Source organism: Leptopilina heterotoma, unplaced genomic scaffold (genome assembly GCF_015476425.1).
Source record: "Leptopilina heterotoma isolate Lh14 unplaced genomic scaffold, ASM1547642v1 Lhet_24, whole genome shotgun sequence".
NCBI lineage: Eukaryota > Metazoa > Arthropoda > Insecta > Hymenoptera > Figitidae > Leptopilina > Leptopilina heterotoma.
In genome coordinates, this window is record NW_025110956.1 from 3792460 (window position 1) to 3810029 (window position 17570).

The window sequence follows — 17570 nt, forward strand, 5'->3', positions numbered from 1 at the left end:
GTCAAAAGGTATCGTAACCTGATTTTTAATATTTTTTGACAACAATTTTATATGCTGCATATTTTATAGTGTGCTTTCAGATATGAAAGTGTTTAAATAAAAAATTTATTTATTTAAAACAAAAAAGATAGTAAAGCTTCCAGTGAAAATAATCATATGTGTAGATTTGGACATGTGTAATGCACGTGTAAATACACGAGGAAAAGTTTTTACAAGTGTAACAATTTTTCCTCGTATATATATACGTGTATTTGCATGTTCAAATCGACACATGATTATTTTTAATACACGGAGAAAAATATAATGTACCTTTTACTACTTTCATAGTAAAACATTTCTGGTAACTTTTACTACTTTCGGAGTAATTTTTGCCACGTTCGAAGTAAATTTTACTACGTTCAAAAAAACATATTTGTAAAAAATTAATCAAATTTACTTCGAACGTAGCAAAATTTACTCCGAAAGTAGTAAAAGTTACCAGAAATGCTTTACTATAAAAGTAGTAAAAGTATGTGAAAATCGACTTCAATGTAAAATACACTTGAATTTTTTTTTTAATTTTGAAAATTGGAAAAGTGGATAAAAAAGAAAAAGATAAAAGATGATGTAAACTTAAATTAGTGAACATACTGAGAATCGGATGTTGATAATCATTGACTCCTTTATCATCAGTCTCACTGCCCTTTATAAGAGTACAGCAACCAGAAAGTTTTCCATGCACACAAAAAATAACTTTTTTCGATGTCATAGCACTGTCATTAAGTTCGTTGTTATTAGGAGCAACACTTGTTCCATAGCCAAAAGTGGCTTTATCTTTGAATCTGAAAAGAGTGAATGATTAAGTATAAAATACTCCTGTACCAAAAAAAGTTAGAGAAGTGCTAAAAATTCAATTGTAAGTTTAAAATTTTACATAATATAGGTATACACCGGTGGTAATTGTGCGATCTTTATCTTTTTTATGACTTTTTTTTTTTTCTTTAGGATTTAATAATCACTGTACCTATACTTGAAAAAAATAATATCTAAAATTTTTTCCTTTTTATAAAAAAAACTGATAAAATTCTGAAAAAAATGACACCTTATTTAACGACAAGAAATGTTAATTATTCTATCAGATAATACTTGAGTGACTTGCCTATAATTTCTTCAGAACTCCCAAAAAAATTAACGTTTTTAACGTTCATTGGCTTATTTTAAACGTATTTTTCAGTATAATTGAGATTTACTGCAAGAATTTATCTACAAACATTTCTTTAGAAAGTGCAAGTCATGAAAGTTGTTTCAAGAAAAAAAAGAATTTGTAAAATGCGTTATTTTAAAAAAATGTTTAAACTTCGAATCAAGTTTTGGATATTTTTATGACATATAGTATCTTGTAAAGGAATGTATGTCACACAATATTACTGCCAGTAGTGTATTTTCTTATAATACAGGATGTGGAAAAAGAATGGAACCCCTTAAATAATTTTTAAGCCCAACAACTTTTGTTTCAAATAGATTTTGCCCCGAAATATAGATTTTAAGAAATATTTAAGAGGTAAACATATAATTGTAAACTAAATTCCACTTTTTTACTATCGGAAGATTCAAAAACGGCGAGATTCACGACCTGAATTAAAAATATTCAAAACCGCACACAAATTTTGAATAACAAATTTATTCACCAGGTTTCTCCTCATTGCTTTGTGTTTATGGAAATTTTCTGATCCATTCGATAAATATTTTGAACCAAGATCATCGATTTCGATTTACTCTCTATATAAATGTGAAGATTCACTCTAAATCTACTTATGGTAGAAGATGAATATTAATTTTTACTTTTAAACCTGATAAGAATGCACTGGTTTTTCCAAATTCTTCCCCAATTTTATACTTTGTTTTATTATTAACAATAAATAATTATATAGAGTATTTTAATAATAATATTAGCAATTATAGTTATGAAATTGAGAATGTAAAGTACACAATGAAAATAAATTATTACTGTTCAAAAATCAATCATAATTAAAGCATACTTTTTAGGGTTCTGAACCCGATAGGAACCCTATTGAAACGGTTACGAAAATGACAATGTACACATCAAGCGTAGATTTCAGAAAAAATATAGCGAAATACTAGAAATTTTTTTCGATTAAGTAAAAAAAGTGTTTACCCTTCCTGGCGCTCACAATTCTTGGCCTAGTGGACTGCAGTTTTACATTCGTGTATATTTTTATATTTAGACTTCAGAAAAAATGTAATGAAAATGATTAGAGTTCAGTACGTGCACGGCACCCTCGGCTTTAGTACGAGTTCAACTTTGTCCAGTTTTATATCTTATCTTGGTAATTCTTTAAGAAATTGTCACTTTTATACCTGACACTACTTTAAAAAACATTTTTCTGTTAAGTTTTTTCAAACTAATATTATCACTCTATAAATTTGAATAATAAGCGAAATTCACTCACTCGCACAACGTTCACAAGCATTTTTCCCGGTTTTTCGGAAATATTTCCCTCTATTTTCTACCTACTTTTAGAAAAAGCTCCAATATTTTTTACAGAAATATCCACTAATTTCAAAAAGCGTACATGCGCTAATTAATCAGTGAAATTTCACAAATTGGTAGCGTATATACACTAAATGGAAACTGGTATACCTTAATTCTCATCCTTTTCCAGATTTAGAAAGCGTTGCTTAGTATGAAAATAAATAATTTAATAATTTGATTTTTTTTCGATACTTATATAAAACTAGCTGTCGTACCCGTCTTCGACGGGTTTTAGTTTCTACCAATACATTTAAGTTTCTACCAATCTGGAAAATCAGGAAATAGCTAGGGAATTTAATTTGACCGGAAAAAAATAATAATTAGTTACCATTATAGCTATTTTAGTAGGAAAATATTACTATTTGAATCAGTGATTGACTTTTCGTTATCAAATTAGTTATTTTAACCAATTCAAATGCAGAGAACAATATTTATCAATTTGTAGTACTTTAATTAATGTATTAAAAAAATTAAATTTTCCATACAGTTTTTGGAGTTATAGTAGAGTCTAATTGGAACTAATTGTATCGCAAGTAGACCCTACGTTACGACTGCTAAAACCTAACATAAGACCTAAATTTTAGGCTGAAAGTAGGGCTTAAATTTTGACTCGGGTCTGTTTTCATAAATATTATACATCAATAAAAATTGAAGTAAAAAGCAATTTTTTAAAAGCGAATTAATATAATGAAACTTTTTCTTAATTTGATAGGAAAATTCCCGGTTCGGCATATTCCCAGCTTTTTACAGTTTTTCCCGTTTGGTAGATACCCAGTTAAATGTATTAGTATAAACAGAAAACTGTACGACAGCAAGTAATACAATCTATATTTATATGAACTTAAGAAACAGTATTTTCATAAAATAAGTAAATTTTTATAGCCATTTGTAGATTTATTTATGGATAAAATCAAGTAAATTTAAATTTGACAAAAAAGAGATAAACCGTGAAAAGTTTGGACAAAGCAGGGAATTTTGTTAAACAAAAATAGACACCGTGTTAACTTTTGTCTTTACATTGCTCAAAACATCTCTTAAAGTTAAATCTAGAGTTAAAATGAAAAAACGTTTTAACATGTAAGTTTTTGCCTAGTGGCATAATATGCTTGTATTGTATCACAGGTGACTTACAATTCTTGACATCCTGCGAAATCATTTTAATCATAAAAAATTTCCATTTTCAATATTTCTGAACTTCTTGAAAATATTAGATTGATTTGATAAATAATTTTGAATTGCACTATTTTGACATCAAAATATTAATCAGAGACTCCAAAAATACTACTGAATTATACTTTATACTTCATATAGTAATTAGTATCGATTTTTTGATATATTGAAAATTTTTTTATATTTCTTGTAGGATAGTATTTTTTGCAAAATTATGATAAAATCTGACTAAATAACATATAATATTCATTTTTAGAAAGTTTAAAAGCTATCCATTAAAAATTGTGAAATTTGGAAATTTTCCATTTTTCAAGTTTTTAAAAATATTTTTATATTTACATCTTAGTTGTAGAATAGTATTTTTTGAAAAATTATGCTAACATGTAATACTCAAATATAGAAAGTTTAAAAGCAATCCATAAAAAAATGTAAAATTTTGAAATTTTCGATTTTTTGAAAACATTTTTATACTTACATATTAGTTATAGGACTTTATTTTTTGCAAAGTTATGCTATAATGTGACTAAATAACATATAATACTCAAGTATATAAACTTCAAAAGCAATCCATGAAAAATAAAAAATTTTGAAATTTTCGATTTTTTGAATTTTTTGAAAAAATTGAATATCTCCCGTTCTAATTAATATTTTTTAAATCTGTAAATTTATAAACCTTCCTTGGGTCAATACCTAATAACCTACCAAGTTGGACTTAAATCGATTCACATGTTTTTGTGTGATTGGGGTACAAAGTTTTTGTGACAGACAAACATACATACATACATACATACATACATACATACATACATACATACATTAAATTTTTTAAGAACATTTTTGGAATCTCTGATGTCCATAATAACTAATCATGTTAACATTTTGAAGTTTTAAGCAATGTACAGACAGACATCTGATTTTATTAATAAGGATTTATTATCAGACATTTTTTCTTTTATGTTTAAATATTAAACGAGCCAATATTTTTTCTCAAGCAAGAGAGGATGTTTGATTTTTCATTAATATAATAATCATAAGTACTATACCTACATTTGCGATTGTATTAATGAACTTTACTGAAATATTCAAAGAATTGACCTGAATTTAAATTGAAGATTACTATTGTAATATAAAATATCTACAAAATAAATTTATTCCAAAACTGCGCATATTTCCCAGAACTTCCAACAAAAAAATATTTTTTAATTTTTATTATATTATTTAATTTAAATTTTTGAGCTTCCTGAAAGACAATAAAAGTAATATAATCTATATAATTAATGGTCCAATAATTGAAGATTTGTAAAATTTTGGCAATGTTTGCTCTAAAACATTTCGTCTAATTATTTGTGGCTTCAAAAAAGCAAATTAACATACTCTTGAAAAATAGGTGTCTTTGATTCATCTGTGCTGCGCGTCGATGCTCCAAATCTTTGACTAAAATCACAGGTAACCTTGGTATAACCACATGGTTTCCCATAAATTCGAGAAATGCTCGATATCCAACGCCAATCGGAATATTCACGTTTGCGCCTCCTTTTGTATGGCCTCAAATAGTCTCGCGAGTACGAAAACTCATTTCTTTTTATTAGGTGCGCCATTTTAATTCATTCAACGACACTCTTGCACTTGGAATCTTCGTTCAAATTTTTCATTACGTTTCAAGTTGCAAAATTCATTCACTTTTCGATATTTCTATGACTTTGACACTAATAAAAAGCGCACTGGTATAAATGAGAATGAGAATGCCACTGTTTTTGGAGAATAATTATTTTTGCTGTTGTGTAAGAATAAGAATGTCTTCCGCGAATCGCTTTTCAATTCATGGTTCGTACTTGTTAGAGACACTGCGACAAACAAGCCGGTTTCCTGGTTGATGAATCTTTATCTGTGACGGCTTTGAATGTTAAACATCACTAACCGTTTTCATCCGTGAAAGTTGCGAGCAGCAGTACCAACTAGGTGTCCTTGTGCAACAAGGACGGTACAGAGATGTATTTTTATTAAATATTACTCAAGCAAAGAAAGTTTTTCAGCATTTTCGGAATCGAAATCCTATGAAATTCTTTTTCAATAACGCTATATTAAAAATAATATAAAATCTCAAGAGGTTTATTATTTCTTCTATTCATTTTAACTTATTTATTTTTCACTTTTAACTCCACTCTGAGAACAAAACTTTAATTGAATCGGGAAAATTTTACTTGGTTCAAGTAAATTTTGGTATTGCATATGTTCTAGGTTCAAGAAAATATGGAATTCGATTGAGAAATTAATCAAATGTAAGAAACAATGACATAATAATATCATTAGGTCAAGAAAATATTTTCTCGGTCAGAGAACATATTTTCTTTACATGAGAAAATTTAGAGACTTCAATAAAAAAAAATTTATTTTCAGTAGAATTTCACTTTAGAGTGAATTTACTATTGCCAGTAATTTTTTTTTACTACATGAACCAGTTAATCTGTTTTATCAACATTTAATAAAACAGCTACTGACTACTGCCTCTCAGTGACAGTGAAATTTCACTGATTGTCAGTAAAGATTTTACTGAATGATTTGGTGGAAGAGTTTTCATTATTTCATCAGTAATGAAAATAAATAAAACGATCTAATTTAGGAAATAAGAATGATACAAATTTTGCACAAATTTGACGATTTTTTAAAGTGTTAATTAGTTGTAATAATTAATATTCTTATATGGGTAGTTCTACAAACGAAGGACGAAAATGAAGAAAATTTTGGCACAATATTTTTTTTACGTTCAGGTTTTAAAAAGTAGGTTAAATTAAAGTTAAAAGTATTATCAAAGTTACCTAAAAGTGGCCAGTCAAAAAAATAAAAATTGTAAATTTTACATCTTAAGCACATGTGTATTCTGTCAGAAAGTGCCAGGAAACTGAGAATTTGGTCATTTTTCATCTAAAAAATTTAAAAATAATGCTTAATAAAAAAATAAAGCATACTGGTCAACAGGGAATAAGGTTCTACGACACCTCGAGCAACAAAAGTATAGAAACATAAAATATTTTTTTTAAAAATGCGTGCCAGGAAACTGAGAATTTGTCTGACCAAATGCCCATTTCGATCACAAAGTACAAAATTTTAGTTAATTGAACTGCAAGTTAAGTAAAATGCAAGTGATATCATATTTAGTTAACCTTTACTAAGCACTGTGAAAAATGGTGAATTAATCGGAATGAAAATTCTTAATAATTTTAACGTTTTTTATGATGCCAGGAAACTGAGAATTAATTCGATGGACAAAATTCAAGATAATATCTTTTAAATAAAATATCAAGTAATGTAACAATTATTTTAATCTTTGTAAAGTACAACTATTTGAAATTATTATCAAAGTGTAAATTTGTATTTAATCGCTTAAAAATAATATTTATATAATTTATTAACTTTCATTTTCACATTGGGACATGCCAGGAAACTGAGAATTTAGCACTTGAATGCTTATTTTTTGCAAAAAATATTTTTTGAAACCGGGTAACGTTTTGTGGGATAATAGTAATTATTAAGTACTACAGTTCCCATTGAAAATAATTTTATTTCTTTCAAAATTAATGTAGAAAAAAAACCTTGGACATCATATATTCCCTCGTTTGTAGAACTACCCATATTTTAATAAATTAATTTACTTGTAAATTAGATTTTATATATTTTCTTATTAAATTTCAATTGACATCAAATTGCCGTCAATTTGATGAAACAAAATTTTTCAATTTAATGATAAAGTGTAATATAGAAGTTTATAAATTAATAATATATTCTAATGTTCATTACAAGATTTTTATTTAAAATTAAAAATGACAAAAAATTTCGTAAAAATAAAAATTTTTTTTTGAAAATAATCACTTGTAATTTCTAAGATTAAATTTTGTTTTTTAACTGAAAAGCAATTACTTTAACTATTATTATTTATTTTACAGGTCTTGATTAAAGTTTTTCATCTTTAAATAAAAATTTGAAAATGAACAATTTATTAAAAATGAATTTAGTACTGAAAAATATTATCGTTACATTAATGTCAAAAAATGGTCAAAATGTGAGATACATTTTTGTCAATACGAGTAATCAATTTGATGTTAATTATAGACATCAAATTGATGAGCCACTTCTGATTGGGCAAATAGATCCAGGTTCCTTATAAACGTACTTTTTTATTGTTTATAAAAGAAATAAATATTGAAATAGATAAAATGATAAATAGAATAGATAGATAGAAAAGTAGATAGAATGATAGATATGAAACAAAATATCCGATAATATGACTGAAATAGAAAAGAATTCAAAAATTTTAACATCCTGTGAAATTTGAAATTTTTTTATTCTTTTTAATCACGAAAATTATTTTTTCATTTCTATACTCTCAAATTCTGCAGTATATGTAAAAAATTAATTCCTTATTTCTATTCCAAAATATATACATATGCAACTCTTGCAATTCTAAAAACTTTCGTTAAATGATGATGTATAAAAATAGATGATTCTAAATTCCGTGAAAGAGAATACATTTATAATCTTTTTAATTCCAAACAAGGCCTTCTAGAAACAGTACATGTAGGTATTTTCTGCTCCAAAAATGGAATAGATTCAAGATCCTTCTAAATACCTTTTTATGCTGAAATGAAGAAATCTCCGTTCATATTTTGTCTCAATCTCAAGTGAATTAAAAATTAATAAAAATGTGCAATTTTTTATTTTCAATGACAGTTTACTCTCTCGATTATTATTTTTTTCATATTAAGTTCACTAAATCTATTCATATTAGTTAAACTTTGTATGAAATAATTTACGATAGAGGATTATCTGATGCATATAGTGTCCCGTATATAGCTATAAAATAATAATTATAACTTTACCAGAAAATTACGTTTAGATTGTATGAGGTAAGAAGCTTGACATTTTTACGAAATCAAACATGAAAGAGCCGTGTGAAAACAGATATCACGAATGTAGTACCGTCTGCAAAATGCAGACATATCTACTGTCAATCTGTTTTTGTAAATCTTTTATGCATGTGCTTATTTTATTTATTAAAAGCGTATCAAGCATTTTTACATTATTTTCTTTAAATGAAAATTAAATGGTTTCAGAAATAAATTACTTCTGCGTTCAAATGAATTTAATGAAATTTCTCATTTTTCCACATTTTTAATACTGCATTATACAGACTTCGCACTCGATAATAAATTTTAAAAAAGTAACTTTCAAACTAAAAAAAGTAGTCAAAAAGTAGCTATCGAAAAATTAAACTTGACGACCAAAAGAACTCGTTTTAGACACTTCACAAAACTGACGAAAATTCCATTCCATATTTTTTATTTTCCTGACTTTTTCCTAATTTTCATCAAAAATATTTACTTCTTTCTTATCCTGATAATAAATTGAATTCCTACAACGAATTTTATTATTCATGAAAAAATTTAAATATTTATGAAAATAATTGAATTTTGCAAAGGATTTTATTAAAATGCCTCAAAATAATGGAATTTTCGGGAATAATTTTGTTATTTATCTTTATTAATAATTGAATTCTTCGGAAGAATTTTATTAAAATATTTGAAAATAATTTAATTCCTGTGAAAAATTCTAATATTTTTGTACCTAAATAATTGATTTTTTTGAGAAATTACAATTAAGTTTTTAAAAATAATTACATTTTTTTTATCAATTCCTGTAAAATTATAGCTATTCAAAATAATTAAAAATCCTGCGATCAATTTTATTATTTATGAAAATAATTGAATAGAATAGAATTTTAAAAACATTGTTTTAAGGGGTTAAACCACTCTAGAGCGTCAAAAAGAGCTTCTAATTTCAACATTTTTTTTAAAGAAAAGTTTAAAAGTAATGAAAAATATGTTTACATATCTCTATTAGGTACACTTTAAAGAGAAAAAAATATACTTTATAAATTTTTTTTTTGTTTAAAAACAGCAGATGTACATGTACGTGATGGAAACCCTTTGTAAAAAGAATTCCTTCGCGGCCGGAAAGGTTTTTGGTATAATTTTCATCCTAGAACAGAAAACAAATTTTTTTCTATTTTTACATCTCAAAAGCTAGAGAAAGACGTAGGGGATTTTTTTTAAATCGATTTTTGCAAAAATGGTGAACATTTTATGGAAAAACTGAGTTTTTGACTGAAAAAATAGGCACTAAATTGTTTATAACTAAAAAAATATGCAACATAAAAAAAATCCCCTACGTCTTTCTCTAGCTATTGAGATGTAAAAATAGAAAAAAATTTGTTTTTTGTTCTAGGATCAAAATTGTACCAAAAACCTTTCCGGCCGCGAAGGAATTCTTTTTACAAAGGGTTTCCATCACGTACATGTACATCTGCAGTTTTTAAACAAAAAAAATTTATAAAGTATATTTTTTTCTCTTTAAAGTGTACCTGATAGAGATATGTAAACATATTTCTCATTACTTTTAAACTTTTCTTTAAAAAAATGTTGAAATTAGAACCTCTTTTTGACACTCTAGAGTGGTTTAACCCCTTAAATAATTAATTTTTTCGAAATTTAATAAATATTATGAAAATTTTATTTTAAACAATTGAATTCTTGTGGAAATCTTTATTTGTGAAAATAATTGAATTTTTCGATTAATTAAGTTAAAATATTATTAAAAATAATTGAAATTCTACGTTGAGTTTTACTATTTATGAAAATAATTGAATTCTTACTTAGAATTTCATCAAAATTTAAAAAAAAAAATTGAATTTACATGTAAAATGTTATTATTAGTGAAAGCATTTGAATTATTGTAAAGAATTGTATAAAAATTTTGTTAAATAATTGAATTCCTGTGGAAATTTTAATATTTATGAAAATAATTGAATTCTTTTGCGCAAAATTATATATGAAAATACTAGATATTGTAAATAATTAAATTTCGAATAGTTTTTGAAAATAATTGAATCGTTTTAAAGAATTTGATTATAATTTTTGAGAATAGTTTTTTGATTTCTAGTATTAGCAAGTTTAAAGTATTCGAAAGCAAAAAAAAATAGAAATACTAGTTTTTAGTTGCTGAAATAGAAAAAAAGTACCCAAATAGTAGCATAAAAAAGTAGTAAATAGCAGGTTTTAGTAGATGAGTACGAAGCCTGAATATATAAATTTTGTTAAAGTTATTTTCATTCGAAAGTACACTAAAAGATTAGTGTGATTACAAAGTTTAAACCAAACATTTTAACGTTTAATATTTGTTAAAGATCGCACAATGTTCATTGTCATGAAAAATTAATAACCCTATATGGTTTCTTCACTGTTACTGACTTATTTTTAATAAGTCAAGTTAGTAATTAATAACTATTTGTGTGTTGAATGATATTTTATATTCACAGCTTGTAGGGAACTTTTACGTGATGGGGACAACAAGAAAAATTATTCTCATTCTTTTTATAGAGACCTAAGGGGCCATCCACACATTACGTCACACTATTTCTGGTCATTTTTGACCGACCCCCCCCCATCCCCCATGTCACACTCTATTACATACATTAGCGCCATTTTTTCTGCAGAGTGTCACAAATTGTTTGACCCCCCCTCCCCCTTAAAGTGTGACGTAATTTGTGGAAAGCCCCTAATAAGGCCTTTCTTGGGGGCAGCTCTTTCGACCTACGGCTGATTGAGGGTGCTTGTTATTTGTTTCTTTCTTTTCTTGCCTATGAAGATCAATTTACTTTCACTATTGATACTCGATGGGAATACAACATTTATTTTCTATTTCAGAATACATACAATAAAATAAAATAATTTTAAGAGTGAATTGGGATAACAAGACTTGTATATTATAATCTGGTAGTGCCAAATTCTGACAAGATTTATGCAAAGCAGAAAAATCATCCTATACAACAAGCTTGCATAGCCTTAAAACAGGGACGATATTATAATAGAAAGTATCCGTTGTTAAAAACTTGGTTGTTGATCAGTTATATTTGTTATTTTACATGCAGTAACATTCAGCATAATTATGAATTCAAAGTTCAATTTTAAAGCTAGGAAACTGTATTTAATATTGCTATAGCATTGCAGAGAATAAATAATTTCCTTTCGCATAGCATAGTAAGCATAAGAACATTTATTTGACGAAGAACCATTAAAATGAGGACTTACTATTATTCTATTCAAAGTTATTAGTCTTCTAATTAGTAACAAAATATTGTCTGTCGGTAGTTTACTGAAGAAAAATTTCTCCTTTTGAATGATCTATAATTGAAAGTGAAGGTAGCTAAGTCGTGCAATTTAACTGTTGACTCATAGAAAGACACATTAAATGAATCATAGAAAGTCATATCAGCCAATGTCAATGTTAACAGTACTTTACATTTGTACTTTTAATCTTACACTTGAGTGAATAACTATAATTTACTGTGCTACTTGCAGTTATCGTTTGTAAATTTTTGAAATTGTAAATAAAAACCTTATAACTACATGGTTCGTTAAAATGTTTCTCGAAAAAAGTATTACTTTAACAAAAATCACCTGATAAAAAGAAATAATTAAATAATTGAATTTTGAAACGAAACTAAATAATAAAAAATATGTATTTTGTTCGAGTTGTGTGTTGGAGTGAAATTTAAAATTTAAAAATAAAAGTCCAAACTCACAGAGAGATATTTTCACCGTCCATGTCTAGCATTTAATTGTCACTACACTGTAAACCAAAGGGCGAATAATATTAAAGTAGTTGAAAGCAGACTTTATCCAAAGTTGTTAAAGGACTGCGCACGCCACTATTTAAATAAATAAAAGGCCACATCATATCAAAGCCTTAAGAAGAATGCCTGGACTATCCAGTTGTTCTAACTAGATAGTCCCTCTGAAAAGAGATAGACAGATAGAATCTAGAATGGAGGGACAAACTGAGAGGAAGAACAAGAGGGAGGGCAAAGATATCGTTATCCCTCTTTGTTTGATAAATCACGTCTACATACCTCTCCTGCATTTATGTTTCATTTATCTGATATTTTCATTTATTTATGTACATACTGACTCTATAGACTCCGCTCGCTTGTCGACAGATATTTCATTTCATTTCACTTTATTTTATTAAAAAGCAACAGTCATCAATTTGTACCATTGCATATGCTATTGTTTCCTAAAGATTTAGTGAGCTTGCAACTTGAAACTACACTTAAACTTAAACGACTATTTGTATCAAAAATAAGGTTTAGAATCAAACTTTAATTAATACTATTTTGATACTATTAAATATGTAGAATTTCTCGCAACTAAAACGAAACATTTATCTACAATAATTTATAAAATTATGTTTGTAATCTAAGAAGTAAAAATTATTTGAAAGTTACTCATGGAAAAATAATCATTTTTTTTAAATCCTGGCGATTATCTGAAAGTAAAGAACAAAGTTATGTTTCCTAAAGTTGAAGGAATTGTCTTGAAGAGATAAATTATCAAGACACTGAGACTGCGTGATATTCCGTGAGGAATTTTATCGTGGCTCTATGACGCTTCCATCCAGTTTGGCTGTTTACTATATTGGCACTACAAAGTCCAACAGACTTGAAGCAGGCAATGAAGGAAACGATCATGTATGCGTTAACTAAAAGTCTTACATCTAGCAATTAGTTGGTAGTACTAGACAAACCAATTTTTGTGTTCAAATTTCATTTTCTATCTTGTTTTCATCCAAAAGAATCAACATGAAAACATCGAACATCTCAAGCCCACATATAGCACGTTGTCTGAGCACAGAAACTTGCAGCAACATTGGCAATATTGCTGCAAGTTTCGGTATGCTGCTTAGGACTGTAAGTTTACGTATTTTTGTGAAATACTTTATACATGAAACGCATTGAAAATAAGCTTTAAAACGTTTTTTCGACACTTTGAAACGGCATCAAAAAATACGCATTCAACTTGATGAAATTGAATACAAGCCAACTATTCTGAACTGTTCTGGATTTTTTTCAAATTCAGCTATCGACTAAGTCCGTTTTTCATTAACGACTTTTCCAACAAAACAAATTGGTTTGTAAACAGTTATTTTTAGGAATTTGGTGTTACCTATAATTATAATACAACCTTCTTAACAAGTAATTTTACAACTAATTTTATCGGGTCCAAACCGCAAACGATCCTAGCCAAGAGTCGAAGTTACCCAACATTTTTGTAATTCATATTAGACTCGTTGAAAAAAATATAATAAAAAGTTCAAGTTTGTCTGTGATTTCAAATATTGCATCAAAAACGTCTAACCATTAATCGAAATTTGATCATTTTTATTGTAAAACGTAACTACTTTATAAATTAAATAACTTTTAAACCATAGGTATAAGATGCCATTCTGCCTGCCTATAATCTACATACTTTAAACTATTTTTTAAGACATTATCAAATGACAATTTTTTAAGTGGTCGAAGGTCTATAAGAATAAACACGAAACTTTCGTTTTTACTTTTTTCAATGAAAATTTATAAAATTTTAAAATTAAAAATAATGAAATTAAAGACAATTAAATTTACTTTAAAAAAGTGCCTTAATTATTTAATTTCATGCACTTTAATGGAAATAACAACAGCATTTTAAAAATAAGGATTTTACAATAATTAAAAGTTCTTGGTTGTCCGCTTCACGCAGAATGCCCCAAATGGATTTTAGATGAGAATAAGATAATATTTTTTGAAAAGTGAGAATCTTGACGAATACAGTGATTCACAAATAGAAAAAATATAATTTTTCTTCATAAGCAAACACAAATGATCTCCTTTTTCCTAATCGCAATGATTCTTAAATTTAAACTTTCAACTGAGTACCATTTCTCCAAAATAGGAAATTTAACGCATGTTTTTGTTTCCACCGCATTTAGAGCGGATAAAAACCTTCAAGAAGGTCGATATCCTATAAGTATATCCGAATTATTTTTAAATAAAATATTGTCGACCTCGTCGGCGTTTCATTTGATTAAGTATCTCGGTCACTGAGTTAACTTAATTAAACAGCTAGCAATTTATGTTTCCTTCTCCCTCATTCATATTTATTATACAAATTAATATAATTAAATCAATTACTGTCCATAATATTTAATTCATATATGACAATTTTTCTTATAAACAACAATCATAATAAACCAGTTTAAACAAGTATTTCACGAAATTCATATTTTTTCTAATAATTAAAATTTCATTCAAATTTAGTAGAATTCATGGAAAAATTCTATAGAATCGTTCTAGCGAAATACCTATCTGTGACCTGGTTTATGAAAAGGGACCTTACGTGTTAAAAAATCATTTTTTACTTTTTTGTTGATTCGGATAGAGTTTGAAACGCTCTTTAAGATGGTGAAAACCAAAAAGTCATAAGTTGATTAGAAGTTTTTTTAAAGTCAAAAGAAACAAGAGTATAAATTCGAAAAACTGATTTTTTTGTTATTATACAAATTAAAATAGCGAAGACGATAACTTTTTATTATCTAGAAAAGTTGACAGTTTATTTGACAACTACTGTCAACAGTTAAAATTCAAATTTGATATCATATTTCGTAATCAGCGACCTCAAAAACCTTATTACTATCTTTTTTTATAAAAAAACGATCACTTTTTAGAGAAGTTGGCAGCTGTCAACTGTCAACTGTCAAATTGTCAATTTAACATCATATTCGTAATCAGCGACCTCGAAAACCTTTACAAACATGTGTCACTTATTTATACTTATTGTTGCTATTTAGAAAACTTTGATTATTTTTTCTGTGTCTGGGGAGTTTGTTATTAATTTATATAAACAATTATAAAAAAATTTTTTTTATTACTTGTATGTTTTTTATTTTGATACTATGATCCACGATGAAGAAAATAAGCCTAACTTGATTAAAAATATTAATATTTAAAAAAGTTACAAGGGTTTTTCTAAGTTAAACTTTAACTGCTGTTTTCTCGAAAACTTGTTTTCGCACGTAAGGTCCCTTTTCATAGACCAGGTCACATATAGTATTAAATGCAAAATTAGTGATTTTTTCTTCATTTCATTCATTTAAATATATTTTTTTGCTTTTCTTTGGCAAAATACATTTTTGAAAATAATAAATTGTACTACAAAAAAATTGAACCCCTGATAACAAAGTGTTTTTCAACAGTCTTCACAATGAGAAACTTTTATCAATTTTTAAAATAATCTGGAGTGGGTTATGCTTAGAGGAATAATAATATTCAAGGGATTTATGAAATGATTAGAAAAATGACAAATGAATATTAAACTGGTTCAATTTAACAGTGGTTTCGAAAATTTGTTTTAAAAAAACTTTTTAAAAAATTCCAACAGTTATTACACTAAATATTTAATTTCTTAAACATATTAATAATAATAAGATAAAGAAAAGTTTGAATAATTACTCAAATTCGTCTACTGTTATGTCCATCGGATAAATTGGAAACTGCTAAATGTGAATTCCTTTAAACTAACTGTAATACTGATCTGTTTCAAGTGGCTTATCTTTTGCATCCAACTTTGAAAACATTAGATAATGTTAAGATATCATAGGATACTTGTACGTCTAAATTTAAATACCTCAACATATTGTTCTTATATTGTTTATAATGAGGTTAAACTGGGTATCTGAACACGGAGAAAAATGAAACTGAGTTTCGAGTAAAAGCTCTTATGAAATAGTAATAATAAATTATATTTTTCTGTTAAAAATTACTATTTTGTTTAAAAAGTACTTTCCGTGAAGTAAATAGGTATTGCAAATTCTGTAATAAATGTTATTAATAGTAATTATTACAGTGGGAAATTTTAAAAATTGATGCACTTACAATAGAAATTACTTTAGGGTCATTAATTTTTATATGACCATTTAAATTTAAATAATTTTTTAAAAGAATGGTAAATCTTGTGGCCTACTGGCTTTTTAAAAGAAGATAATGTTAATCTTCGGAAAAATTTATTCTTCAAAATTAAGTAATTAATATTGGAGAATATACAGATTGCTTCTGCGAGAAACAATTTTTAGGGGAGACCGAGGAGGAAAAAAAACGCTTATAACTTTTAAAAAAATAAGTGGATTGAAATTATTCTGATGCAGTATTAACCGCAGCAGTGGCTCCTTCAATTTTCTTATAGTGTGTGAAAACTTCTGCGGTCATTTTATGTCTAATTTTGATGTAGAGTCGAAAAATTTTTCAAAAATATAAAACAGGTAGTTTTATCAAATTGTTTGAAACTTCATATTTAGTTCGATTTACAGTTTTATAAAATCTTCCTTTTGTTTTTTTGTAGCTTGATTATTAGTTATCTTTCAATTGTATTATAGCGAATAATCAAATAGTCTTTAATACTTTCAATATACTCCAATTTTACTCCAATTTTTCGAGTACTCGATTGGATTCGAGCGTTTAAATGACTAAAAAACTAATAATAAGTAGAAAATTTTCATTATTATTGGTATTTTTTTATTTGCATCGCTGAAAATCGAAAAAAGTGATTTTTTAAGTTTTGCTGAAATTTGCAAATAAATTATATAACAATTTTTTCTGAATATTTTTATAGTTGCAGATGAAAAATAATTTGAAAAAGTATTACAATTGCGATGTCCTGGTGAAACCTTTCTTCCTGCTCATCTCTTTCAGCTCCTAAGTTTGCAAGAAAAACATCTAATTAATTGTTTAAGGAGTGCATTTTCAAAGACATGCCACATGCGGGCACCTGTATTTAATACATAAATAACAAGAGTTATAAACTTCAAGCTCTTCCCCCGCTGTCTTCTTTGAAATACTGTCCTACAGTGGAGATCTCCGATGTTCCAAATTCCCGTCCAGAAGTTGATACGAATAAAAACGGGAGAGAGAAAATACTTATTCTTCATCATTTTTATAATGTAAATA

At 26.9% G+C, this 17570-nt stretch overlaps 1 protein-coding gene across 4 annotated transcripts in view; it reads right to left on the reverse strand.

The window, feature by feature from the left end:
* Nucleotides 1-16149, reverse strand: part of LOC122503027 (zinc transporter 2-like) — a 20313-nt gene extending 4164 nt beyond the window's left edge. Inside the window, exons 1-2 of one of the 4 annotated variants that reach the window (XM_043613423.1) lie at nucleotides 16080-16149; nucleotides 631-821 (exon numbers count right to left, since the gene is read on the reverse strand). In XM_043613423.1, the coding sequence (XP_043469358.1) occupies nucleotides 631-821; nucleotides 16080-16105 (217 nt within the window). In that variant the 5' untranslated portion in view covers nucleotides 16106-16149. Of the gene's footprint in view, nucleotides 1-630; nucleotides 822-5077; nucleotides 5666-11844; nucleotides 11983-12338; nucleotides 12577-16079 lie in introns of those variants that run through there. The other 3 variants (XM_043613422.1, XM_043613425.1, XM_043613421.1) reach the window with 3 other exon arrangements.
* Between the last annotated feature and the right edge of the window lie 1421 nt (nucleotides 16150-17570).